Source organism: Scheffersomyces spartinae (genome assembly GCF_019049425.1).
Source record: "Scheffersomyces spartinae strain ARV_011 chromosome Unknown scaffold_10, whole genome shotgun sequence".
Classification (NCBI taxonomy): Eukaryota; Fungi; Ascomycota; class Pichiomycetes; order Serinales; family Debaryomycetaceae; genus Lizanozyma; species Lizanozyma spartinae.
The window spans coordinates 162,340-175,428 of NW_025065057.1; the positions used below are offsets into that span (position 1 = coordinate 162,340).

The 13,089-nt window shown below is 36.9% G+C and overlaps 5 protein-coding genes and 2 non-coding genes across 7 annotated transcripts; 3 read left to right on the forward strand and 4 right to left on the reverse strand.

The window, feature by feature from the left end:
• Positions 1 to 144: 144 nt before the first annotated feature.
• SEN2 (tRNA splicing endonuclease subunit) lies at positions 145 to 1,335 on the reverse strand (the record flags this gene model as incomplete). The annotated part of the gene is made up of 1 exon (XM_043191239.1): positions 145 to 1,335. The coding sequence occupies one exon, from the start codon at positions 1,333 to 1,335 to the stop codon at positions 145 to 147; it is 1,191 nt and encodes a 396-aa protein (XP_043049251.1).
• Positions 1,336 to 1,786: 451 nt separating this feature from the next.
• KQ657_000392 lies at positions 1,787 to 1,858 on the reverse strand. Its single transcript has one exon. It is a non-coding gene; the product is annotated as a tRNA-His (tRNA).
• A 150-nt stretch (positions 1,859 to 2,008) lies between these two features.
• On the forward strand, positions 2,009 to 3,526 carry ATG6 (beclin 1; the record flags this gene model as incomplete). Its single annotated transcript, XM_043191240.1, has 1 exon — positions 2,009 to 3,526. One exon carries the CDS (start codon positions 2,009 to 2,011, stop codon positions 3,524 to 3,526), a length of 1,518 nt encoding a protein of 505 aa, XP_043049252.1.
• A 2,339-nt stretch (positions 3,527 to 5,865) lies between these two features.
• RGT1 (Rgt1p) lies at positions 5,866 to 8,880 on the forward strand (the record flags this gene model as incomplete). Its single annotated transcript, XM_043191241.1, has 1 exon — positions 5,866 to 8,880. One exon carries the CDS (start codon positions 5,866 to 5,868, stop codon positions 8,878 to 8,880), a length of 3,015 nt encoding a protein of 1,004 aa, XP_043049253.1.
• Positions 8,881 to 9,010: 130 nt separating this feature from the next.
• EMP70 (Emp70p) lies at positions 9,011 to 10,909 on the reverse strand (the record flags this gene model as incomplete). The annotated part of the gene is made up of 1 exon (XM_043191242.1): positions 9,011 to 10,909. One exon carries the CDS (start codon positions 10,907 to 10,909, stop codon positions 9,011 to 9,013), a length of 1,899 nt encoding a protein of 632 aa, XP_043049254.1.
• Positions 10,910 to 11,287: 378 nt separating this feature from the next.
• On the reverse strand, positions 11,288 to 11,359 carry KQ657_000396. Its single transcript has one exon. It is a non-coding gene; the product is annotated as a tRNA-Glu (tRNA).
• Positions 11,360 to 12,360: 1,001 nt separating this feature from the next.
• Positions 12,361 to 12,957, forward strand: KQ657_000397 (uncharacterized protein; the record flags this gene model as incomplete). The annotated part of the gene is made up of 1 exon (XM_043191243.1): positions 12,361 to 12,957. The coding sequence occupies one exon, from the start codon at positions 12,361 to 12,363 to the stop codon at positions 12,955 to 12,957; it is 597 nt and encodes a 198-aa protein (XP_043049255.1).
• Positions 12,958 to 13,089: the final 132 nt, after the last annotated feature.

Here is a 13,089-nt window from a genome sequence, read left to right on the forward strand (position 1 = left end):
TTAACTTATAAAAGACTGTACTTTGGAACGCCTTTATCACGCTGCTTTATACCAGCTTTCCTCCCCAAAAGTTACTTCGTAAGATATTATTCAACCTACAAAGGATATTTCGCAGTATATCTTGACTAATATATTAATCCATATTTAATCCCGTGTCCTATTGGGTACCCAACGCCTATATATAACTTCTGTGACTTTATAACTCATAAGCAACTTTAATATTTTCTCTCGGTCACTTAATTGATCATTTTCCACCACCAGTTTAAAGTATTCTTTCAGTGGAACATCAACATACACCAATAAAAGATTCTTTTTAACACCATGGATGATTCTTGCAAGTGTTCCCATGTCAAACCAGTCAACATTATGAGAACCATCATTAAGAATAACCGTAATAGCATGTTCTGCATGACTAAAAGGTGGGCCTCGAACATATAAAAGCATGTCGCACCCAAACTTAATACCTGATCTAACACACCAACCATGAGATCTAAAATGATGATATGTAACATAATCTAATATGAACTTGTTCTCTGGAATAAGACCTCCGGTATGTTGTTCACAACAATAAACAAAAGTATCCCATACGTTCATGTGTTTAGAAGAGTCCCGTATAATATCGATTGCTTCAAGTCCAAATTGTAAGAAGAAGGCTTCAATTGGCTGAAGCTGCAAAAACTCCAAGTTCTTCACAACAGTATGTTTTTCTTGATCAATAATATCCAATAACTCTTTATACTCGGAAAAAACTAATTCTTTAGCATTGTTATCATTATTATCATTGTTGCTGTTTTCGTTATTGTCTGGAGTTTGTTTCCTCATCGCAGCCACTTTCAATTTCTGAGCTTCCAATTGTAAGGATTCAGCTTCAGTAATAATGTTTTGTCTGGCTTTCATTTCCAATTCTTGAAGCAAAGCACGTTGCAGTTTAAATGCGGATCTTTCCATTCTTCTTTTTCTGGTTACATCTTCCAAGGTCAGCGCAGCAATACCCTGAGTTTGTAAACGAGTGTTTGTACGCTCTCTCCACGTTGGATCAGACCTACTCAAGGTACCCTTCCCAAAGAATCCCTGTTGCCAGAGTTGTAACATGTCCGCATCGTCATACACTCCAAAAGTTCCATCTACCAGCAAGTGTACTTTTATTGGAGTAATGGTAGACTGTGGAGATGAACGAATTATACATTTTAAGTAGAAGAACCCAAAATATATCCACGACAATGGATTGTGGGGGAATATAGAAGGAAGTGGTCCGTAGAGCTCGGTGGATAACTTCACGGGCAATGGCTGACTATATACTTGACGTGATTGTTTACTATTTCTCTTTCTTGCCATTATTCCTTGCAAAATTGCCTACACCATATAAAAAATAAAGTACTTTCCAGCTTAGAACATATTATCTGTTATCTACTGCAAGAAAGGAAGCCCTTTTGTTAGTATCACTATTAAATAATTAAATCAAATGTTCAAACTTTTTTTGATATATCAGATACCGTTGTAGTCTATTGAGAAATCGTGATCACACTGTCGTTAAACTTCGATACACTTAGGTTGTTATCATCATAATAAATTCGGTTTGGACAAATACTTCATGTAATTGAAAACATACACTTTGTTGTCGTTCCATCGGAAGTCAAACACATTTAAAAGGGAAAAAAAAAAAGAGATGTAACTATCAAACTTAATGAAGTCTTTCTTAAATAGAATTTGACTAAAAAGGGAAAATTTTTTTGAAGCATTGGCAATGTGTCCGGGTAACCACAAAAGTGTGAAAACTGAAAAAAATTGCCGGTCCCAGGAATCGAACTTGGGTTTCTTCGGCCACAACGAAGTGTACTAACCACTATACTAGACCGGCTTTCTTGAGTTTTAAGTTAGCATTATTTGTAGATATCGCTATTTAATTTATGCACATATTCGTATCAGTTAAAAACCGAATAAGGGAAGTAATATGAGGCATGGGAGAAGGCATTCTCTGACTCACTATTTCCACAATTCCAACATCCTAATGACGAAGCCAGGAATGTTTTATTGTCAAAAATGTGGTGTTCCAATTACGGTAGATGATTCCGTTCGGAATATGACACCTGAACAGTTTGATCTAATACGAAACTCTACATCCAGAGCACCTACCAACCAAGATAGTAATGAATCGGATCCTTCTACATATATCCCTAAATCTCGATTAGAACTATACCAATCCTTAAGTGACTCGAATCTAGATCCATCCTTAATTGTGGATAATATTTCTGGACTGAATGACTCACGTAACGATGCTACAAGCACCACAGATAAGATGACGGTGAATTCCTCCTTTATAGTGATAGATGACGTATCACCAACAGATTCATCCGTCGAAATTGGTAAATATGGTGATGAGAGTACTATAGCAGGTAATTCTACTACAGATAATGATATACTGCTGCCAGCGAATAGCAGTGATCAAATTGCTAGTAATCCAGAGGATGGCTTCAATTTATCCAAACAAATAAATGAACTCACAAAGATCTTTGAAATATTATCGAAAGATTCATTAGAAAGACATCCATTGTGTATTGATTGCAGTGGGTTGTTGATGGATAATTTAAAACTTAAATTTGATCTGCTACAGAAAGAGAAAGACAACTACCTTAACTTCCTAAGGAAGTTAAGGGAAAAGGATAGAATAATTGATGGCGATTCCAAGTTTCTCGATTCTAAATTAGCTAAATCTGTTGAGGATTATGAAGAGTTAGTTAAGAAACGGGAAACTGCTCTCAAAGAACTTCGAGATCTAGAACAATATAAAAGAGGTTTGGACGACAATTTGGTTACACTTAAAAACGAAATACAAGAATTGAGTAATTCTCAATTGAATGATTTACTTCTTGAAAGAAATAAATTTCAATTGGATATTTTAAAAAAGACAAACGAAATAGAAAAGGTAAAAGCATATCATGAAGCTAATCTAAACCAATTGGATCATCTTAGAACATTAAATGTTTACACCAACTTCTTCAACATATCATTTAAAGGTCAATATGCTACTATTAATGACCTTCGGTTAGGATATAAAGTTCCATTACCAGAAGTTAATGCAGCATTAGGAAATGTGGCTCTTTTAATGGATTTTATTATTCGGACCTTAAAAGTCGAGATATCCGGCTTTAAAATCGTTCCTTCAGGACCTCAATCATATATTATGAAGCTAGCTAAGCCAGTCGAAAGTGTTCATGAGACTCAAGATGAGTCTAAAAAAATTGTGCTTAATTTATTTGCTACAACAGAGTTTTCCCTAGGTGCATTCTTTAATTTCAATAAGTTGGATGTAGCAATGATAGCCTTGTTGGAGATTCTTTGTCAGATACAACTGAAAATGAGGTCAACAAACAGAGATGTTGAACTTCCATATAATATATCTGCCAAAAGAGATTCGATCGGGAATCGAAGTATTCGAATCACCTCTAATCATGAATGGAGTGAAGGTTGTCGTCATCTTTTGACCAACTTAAATTGGATTTTGGCCTATTCTACGGTCAATTCTTAGAAACTTGATTTTTGGGCAGAGTGTATTAATTGGCTGGTACGTCGGCATTCCAATGATTTCCAAATTTTGATTGTATGCTAGTAACTTTTAAAACCGGTAACTCTGGTAATTATGCTCAATAGAAATGCTAAAGGTATCTGTTATCATTGGTGACCTATTCCAAGTGCTTTTAAAGTTGTTTCCCTTGCAATGTTTGGTAAACTGCTTAACTCACCGTTCTTACAAACATTTATTCCAAATCTAGTATGGATGCACAGTTCAAAGAAGTCGTAGGTCCTGAGGAGTTTTGCATTCAAATATGGCGCAGACTCTATTTACAAAGTCAATAAAATTCAATGTAGGTATTGTTCTACAACTTACCTGGAATAACGCTCAAATATGTTCGAAAATTATATTCTTTATGCAATAGGAAACAGAAAACACTAACTAGTAATATAATCCGAGATCATTTCTGTTGTCGTAATGCTCGTCACCGCCAACAATAACCAGTAGAGATGATAGGTTTAATACTCCTGACGTACTATAATCTACTTCAAAGAGAAGGTCTTTGGCTAACGATTTGTTTCTGATTTGTGCTGTACTTAAGTGTTGTTGTATTTATATCGACAGGTGAGTCTCGACTTCTGTTCATAATAAGGAAGCATATCCTCAACAGCCATGAATTAAGGCCTTGACTGTAAAGAATATCAATTTTATGGTCATAAAATTTTCCCACTTCAAAGGTAGTTAACCAAACAATCCGAGATTATTTATAACCCTATATTTACTCTGAGAGTTTACCATTAGTTCAGTTGTTTATTTGATGTTGAGAATAATAGATTTCAATACCTTTCGGGCGTATTTATGGCTTCACTGAATAGTTATGTTTTCTCGTAAAGGTATGCACTAAACTGATTACGAGAAGGATCTTTACGAATTGAAATTATTGGGCCCGCCAAGTCTAAGGTCAAATCGTATGTTCATGCTAGCATTGAAAGTGTTAAATACATAATTAAAGAAGTTCGGGGTCCATTTATATTCTTGTGAGGACCTCCACCTTTTAGATTACGTTGACCTTAGTCATACACAATAAGTCATGCTGCTAAGTGCCGGTGTCTTGGAAGTTGATAGGGCTGCATCAACTTGACCTTGACTTGTGTCACGTGCATTCAAGTAGAATATCTACCTTCGACCGGTGTTTTTTTAGTGTTTAACGTCGGCTCCAAATAGAAAGGCGCTTGAATTAATTTGGATCAAGCTTTTTTACTATGGGTCACAATTCGTATTTACCTGTAAATATGGTTACAAAGCCCGGGCAATCAAGGTTGTGCATAACCAATATCTGGGGTAATAAAAAAGCTTAACAATCCAATGGAAACAATAATTTATGTTCCGACCCAATAAAGAATGTAATGCAATAGGGCCAAATACACAGGAAAAGTTGCGGACAAACGACATGGGGGGTCGGAGAATTACGCGGAATTAATATTTTGTGTGCAGGCTGAATTTTTCAATTGTATTGACTCCACCAGAGGGAGGGAAAACCTGGAGTAAATAAAATTTACAGGATGTCGGAAGATTGTTACATATGGCATCTAATAAAGAACGACTATATAAAAGTTGGGTTGATTTTTCTTGTAGTAAAGCGATTTCATTTACCTCTGTGTGAGTAGAGGTTTTTAATTTTTTTTTTTTATGTATCATGACAAATCTCTCCATCTCGGAAAAATATAGGAAGTTAATAGGATTAATGTAATTTTATTGTTCCCCCCTCTTTTTCCCCCCACATGTAGTTGTAATGTCTTAACTATAATTAATATCACTTCGACTCTTCCACCCCTACTATGCTGTAATTAGCTCAAAGTTCACAAAGGATACGAGCAACAAATGGTGCTTCCTACAAACTAAGCGTAGGCTAACCAAGACTTACAACATTAGCGTTGTTCCCCATGTCCGCTTACGTAAGCGACGGGATTTATTTTTTGCTGGCTTTCTTTCGACAATTAGCCCGACCCCCCAGTAAATCCACTTTAGGCAATACTGGTCGTATTACACAAACCCTCCCACTTAGTTAAACCCTTACCAGGAAACAAAAGAACCCCATGAGAAAAGTTTTTAGTAGTAATCCCTTCAATAGTAAAGTGACTTAGTACCATAATAATTAAGCTCAAAACGTGATTTTGGCATTCTTCTGTGTCTGAAGTGGAGCGTCGGAGAAACCGAAATAACAAAGTGGTTCACAGAGGAGATCATTATTTATCCTCCCCCTGGATACATTATTTACGTGCGTGATTGCTTAAGGGTGATACTGTTGAAGTAGTTGATAATAGACGGCGGCCATACCATACAATACCACCATTATGTCGAGTGCTAGTTCCTTCTTACCTCCAACGCCTACAGGTGCTACTACCAATTCAGTCGCACCTTCAAGGAATACTCTCCCATCAGATGGTGTCAACAAGCCAACAGTGCCTTTCCCATCAATTGCCGTTATAAAAGCAGGTCCATCTTCCCATAATTCGACTCAAGAGTTTCCCTCATCCCAGAAAACAACCTTACCACCAATTCAACATCATTCATTAATCTCAATGCCCATAAGATCCACCAATCATCCACCACCACCGCAATTACAACAGCAATCTCAATTAAAAGCTCACCCTGTTCCGATTCCATTGCCTCCTGCTGTTCCAGTGAAGAGTATATCACAAGAGAATTCAAGTGGAGGTGTCGTTGTGGGTCAGCAACAGCACACAGAAGTCCCCCAGATACAATTGCAACAACAAGAGCTTTCACCTTTCCAATCATCTAATGATCACTTCAAAGCACATGACGCTGATTCTGTATCATTTTCAGATTCTAATCCGCCTAGAAAACGTTCTAAGGTTTCGAGAGCATGTGACTGTTGTCGAAAGAAGAAAATAAAGTGTAATGCAGAGTATTCTACGACGTTGATGAAAGTTGTGAAGATTTGTCAGAATTGTCTTAAGAATAATGACGAGTGTACTTTCTCTAGAATTCCATTGAAAAGAGGACCATCAAAGGGTTATATACGGGATCTAGAGGAAAAGTTGGAAAGTAAACCCAAACCTGAAGAATCGCTAAGTGAATCAGGGGCCAATTCTTCTGATTCTCCCATAGTGAACCATAGCAATGATAATATTATTAATACTAATGCCAATAATACTCATACTCCATCCAATAATACACATACTTCATCCAATAATACACATACTCCATCCAATACTCCGAATACTCAAAAGAATGGAAACTCCCCGACAATAATACTTCCTCCTTTGATAGGCTACCAATCGAAGTTGTTGGGGATTTCAAATCAGAATGAGAATTCCAATCCTTCAAGTCCTGGTGGTTCATCGATAAGCAATTTGTTGAATAATAATAATCTGAATACTCAAAATGAGCAAGCAAATGGTAAAAGTTCTGGTGGTCCATCCTCATCTTCTAATGCTGCTCCTCCTCCACCAAATACAAATTCACCACCAATTCAAGGTCCCTTCTGGAAAGTTCCTTATGAAATGCCCAATGCAATTAGTCACCGAAGACGTTCCTCCTCAATCGATTCGATCTCTTCCACTTCAACAAATGGTTCGAAGTTACCAAGTCTTAGACCTTCAATCTCAGGAAGTGAAAGCACGTTTGTATCTGATAGTGAATCGGAAGATTATTATTCAGTTCGTTCAATGTCCCGAAGACAAAGTCTTTCACCAAGGAATTCTGTTACCTCTCTAACTTCATTAAATGGAAGACTTAATAGATCTTTGACTTTGCAACAATCAGGATCCCAATCTTCAATAATCCAAAGTCCGGTTAGTGTTCAGCCTATGTACTTTACTGTTCCACCAATTCAACCTCCACAACAACTTCAAGGAATAGTCCAACAAAAAACCCCACAACAAGTATATGGACCTCCCCTTCAATCACAACCAATTCCACCTCCACTTCACAATCCTACGTTTTACCCCATAACTCCAGGTCAATTACAAGGTGCTGGAGTACCTCCTCCTCCCCCTCCTCCTCCTCAGCAACAACAACAACCACAAGACCCTAATCGTCCGATCGGAGGTCAAGCAATCCAATCTGCGCCTCTTCAGATTCCGTATAGGTTGCCTATCAACCCTCTTAAGGAAAACTTGAAGTTATACTATTCAAAATTCCATCTGGCTTTCCCAGTACTCCCCAATGATGAATCGTTTGCGTTTCGTTTGATGGAAACCGTGGAGGTGCATAATGAAGGAAGCACAAACAGTAGCATTGATGGTAAAGCCAAAGTGACGAATGAAACATTCATCATAATTGAATTATTTAATGTTGCATTGAATAATTTGAATAACTTCAAACAGCTTACTGGTGCCGATAATATTCAACTTATTCAAAGGTTATTAAACTTTTATCCCTCAAAACCATCACAATTATATCTGGAAGCCTACGTCCATTTTTACTTGTGCACATTATCTGTTATCAACTATACCATGTGTCTTATTGGAGAGTTTTATTCGTTGAGTATCTCAACAATGAACAACTTGGTGAATGACTTAAAAATTATCAACTCACAACAAGTGGCCGAGTTTCATGTTCAATTGGTATTAATTTTGGTCATTTTTGACGATATTAATGCACTTTCTAATGGAGTTAATCAGATTGTTAGTCCACATATGATTTCATGGTTGGAATTAACTCTACAGAAATCCAACAGAGATTTTTCAACCTTGAATGAAACTTCCCAGAACTTTAATGTATTCCATCAACTATTGGAGTTAAGAAAATCCAAAAGTTTACAAGTCTCAGTATTTGAGGAAGGCTTTGACATTGAAAGGACGTTACCTTTGACCCAAACCTTTTTCAATTTCCTCAAGATTCTTCTTGTGCACAAACAGAGCTTGATAAAGGCAATACTTGAGACCAACTACCTTATGGAATCAACCATGGTGCCTCTTTTAAACCGATTGGCAACGTCAATAATGAATTTTCTGAATTATTTATCGTCATCAAATAATTATGCTGAGTTACTTGTGAACCCATATTTGAATTTGATATTCTGTCAACTATTTAAGATGATAAAGTACTCCAAGATTATAAATGATGAGTTTGGCAAGGCTTTTTCTTCACAGGATAAGTTGGGCAAGATCAATAACGATTTATCCATATCGTATAACTTGTTGAACTTAGATGTGAATTATTTTAACTTGCCCAATTCGACCAAGGCCAAAGTTGATAGTTACAGGGTAACTTTCAATGGAGGACCCAAACCGGATGCCAATAGCAATAAGAATGGTGGCTCAACATCAACAGAAATGGATGCCATTAAGTCTGTTACTACGTCATTGTTACAACAAGAATTGAATGATGGATGGTTGTAGTAATATTGTATAGTATAATAGTGTTAATGTTAATGTTAATGATATGACTTTTCAAGTTACTACTACATACAGAGTGCATATTCTATGCGATGCTATGCTATGTCATGTCATGCCATGTCATGCTCATACATTAGTCAACCTTAATTTGAGAATAGATTGTTCTGATGAAAAAGAAACTACTGACAAACCCAGTAGCACCACAACAGAGGAAGACCAACATGGAAATCACAAAAGAATAGCCACCATAAATCAACATAGATGAGAACTCTAACCTCTTAGGGCTGGCCAAGAACCAAGAATGTAAAAATACGTAGATGGCACATCCACCTCCAACAAAGAAAGACTTCCAATGCCATTTGTAATTTTCCGTGCATAAAGTGTAGTAGATCATCAAGATAGTGAACAATGAAGTGGTCAAAAGCATAAGCAAGAAGCAGAAGAAAAGGAACCCAAACATATAGAAGATCCGGTTGAACCACAATGAATTGTAGATGAAATACATTTCAACGGCAATGGATCCAAAGGGGAACACTCCACTGATCAACATCACTGGAAGGGTTTTCAAGTACCATGGTTGTTCGGGAATTTGTCTAGGGATTTGGTTGGTTCTGACTGGCACTGATAAAAGAGGTTTCTTGGATGCCCAAATAGACCCCATAATAGATAAAGGAACCGAAACAACAAACCAAATGACAATGATAGCAATCATGGTTCCAAATGGAATTGCACCTGAAGATTGAACAATTACCAAAACAAAATTCAAAAATGTAAAGATAAGGAACATAATACCAGGTACAAGTAATGGAGATAAGACCATATTAGTTTTCCAATCATCACCACCCAAGAATCTGTATAAATAGCCTGAAACAAAGGCTGACACAACACTACTAGCAATGTAAACGATGAACATAAAAGTTGACAAGGCACCTCTGTTGGAAGGAGATAACAAACCAAATAATGCAAAGGCAATAGTGAAGAATGTCATGACAAACACTTGAGTACCAGAACCAACAAACACAGCCAAAAGCATTCTATTCTTTGGAGGTCTGAACACATCAGCATGAACCAACTTCCAACCGGATTCTTCAGAGATATCATCATCCAAATTGACTTCATTATACTTGGTGATATCATTTCTTAAAGACTTGACAAAGATATGAGCAATGATGAAGCCCAAAATAGAAACAACAACGGAGAAGTTCAATAAACTAAACCATTGAATCTTGGGGTCATAAACATGTAAATATTTATCCCATCTTGTTGCCCAAGGGGTAGCAGAAGCTTCAAACTTGACGGAATAAGTGAACAAGACTTTCAGTTCATCCTTCTTACCTAAAGAGACTTTTTCCAATTTGGGGTTACAGATTTCTTCTGGTTTAGCATCGGCTTTAAGGCCAGATCTATCCAAAGAAGAAGGAGATACGGTAACACCAACAACTCTAAAGAATCCATCACTTCTCTTATGATATTCAATTTTGATTTCAAAATGGTTAAAGAAATGGGCAGAGTTTTGAGGACTAATCTCACCAATAGGGAACCCAGTACCGTAGAATTTAGTTTGAGTTTTAATTTCAGCCATAACACTAGCAGCTGGTAACCCATCAACAATCCAATTGTGAGTGTAACTGGCTCTAATGTTTCTGTTGACGAAAACACCTTCCCTCTTGGTGTAAGTGGAAGTACACAAGGAAACACATGACTTATCTTGTAACATTTGAATTTCAAAGGGAGAATTGAAGATTCTATCACCAAATATAATTGAACCTAAAGATTCCAGTTGTTTCTTTGGTTCACCTTCAGGCTTACAAAAATGGAATTTGGGATAATAGTAATCATAAGAATATACAATTGCCTTGGATTTAGCATCATTCTTAAGCAGTGCCAAATGACCTAATGAAGGCGTCAAATGATTAACATACAATGGAATAGTATCACCTTCCTTATAATTTGTAGGTGCGACACCAGGCAAATAGAATGCACTGGTATAGTTGATGATACAAGCAAGTACCGTAATAAACACTCCAATCATCCTGTACTGTGACAATCAGTTTCGTTCCTTCTGTACCCTGAAGTTACACTCTCACTGATGATGATGACGCTCAACACTCAACCTTTTGATACGAACACTTGGCCCGCAATCGAAGCGTGTATCTTGAAGATGTTTTTTCAGTGTGTCTTCGTGTGTGTAAACCGTTTCAGGCATATAGTCACCTTAATCCCAGGGACGCGGTTCCCAATAATTAACAATTTATTACAATCAAATACAATAGATGTATATTGTAAAGTAATTGAGTAAAGAAATATAATACAATAGAATGTTGTTCAAACAGTGCAAGCTCCATTGCTTATTATATATTTTTTAGGAATATAAAAAAATAACCTAGAATATATCTGCAGAAAAAATAAATTCCGATACCGGGAGTCGAACCCGGGTCTGCTCGGTGAAAGCGAACCGTGCTAGCCGTTACACTATATCGGATTTCTTGGTTAATAGAATTGTGGTAATATTGGTGAGCATCACATTCTAGTCATGTGGTGTAATATCTTCGGTGGAGAGTATGACGACTTTCATAGTTGATGAGGTTTTTGATTTCTCTTAACCTTCATTGATCACATTATCATTTGTTATATGTATGTTTGATTGTTTCAAGTTTTCCTTTAATAAAGTTCACTTTTGGGAAAATGTGCTTTCATCCTACGAAAAAGTGATACTAAACATTTCACCTCTATTATCGTTCTGATTTCGATTTTTTTTTCCAATTTCAAACACTATCACTGATGAAGGTCTCGAACATAACCTACTACAAGTCTTATAGGTTCAAGAAGGGGTGGACATAAAAGCAACAATTTAGTTGCATTCAGGAAGCTGTAAAGTCTAACAGTACACAACAATGTACAATCAAATACAACTAAAGCCATGAAATAGAATTCAATTGCCGAATTGGTTCACTACCGGAGAAATGTGTTGTGTATACGTAATTGGTGATAAATTTAAACTTAGTTTCCTATGTTGACACCACTTTTCTGATTCACACCAGCGGCTTTCCGGAAGATTCAATAGGAACGAGTACTATTGATAACATTCATCAATAGTACCAACACCATGAAGCTTACTTGGCACTACATGATGAAACGACATAATGTCACGATATGACGGCACTACTCATATCACCTTTATTAGCATAAATCTAGAATGAGTCTGCAATCAACTACGTCCGGGCTTCATTCGCGACCAATTACCCCAGCCTCTTGTTGTCAAGTCCCTGTGCCGGTGCGAGTACGAAACTGGAAGGGGGTTGAGGGAGAAAAAACCAAACTAAAATCGCACAGCCCAACTCCACATAACCAGGACACCCTTTGAGAAATTTCCATTTATAGTTTGTTTTACGCTCTTAAACGAGATTTGTTGTTATTACTTATTGCTCATAGTTATAGCACTTGATATTCGCTCGTTGTAGTACACCATATCATCACTTCATCATGGCTATATTAAGGGGCAAGTCCAAAAGTAAAAGAGAATCTGTCAACGATGTCAAATTAACTGCTCGTGATGTGGAACAGTATAAACCCCATGCAACCAATGTTCACGATCCTATTTTGACAGCTGTTAATGAAGCTCAACCATTTGAAGAAGCTGCAAACGCCCATGGCACAAATGGTAGAAGACCGTCGTATTTGTCTCAAGAATCATCTGAATTAAGAGATATCTTTGGTCAGCCTATTGCTCAATCAGATGTGTCAAACCCAACTAGAGCAAGAAATGAAAGACCTATGGATACTATTCGTTCATTTGAATATGCCATCACCGGTGATCTTACCTATAGAGATCAGTTAGAATCTAGAAATTTGGGTTGGGGATTCCATGAAGACTTCCCATATTACAATATGAGTGATCTGAACCATCAAGATTCACGTTATGGAGCAGAGGCTGGAGGATTCCAAAGACCTGCCATGAGCTTTGGTGATGGAGTCCAACCAATATATCAAGCTAATAACTACAGTGCCAGTTCGTTACAAGCAGATGGTGGTAAGGCACAAAAGAAAAAGAAGAAGGGTTTATTTGGTAGGAAATCGTGATGATCATCACATAACATTTACTCTCTTCTTTCCCTTTAATTATTGTTACTACTACTATTATTATTTTTTATCTTATTGTTATATGTATGTATACTTTCTGGTTCTCTGTGTTGATGATTTACGTTTGTTATA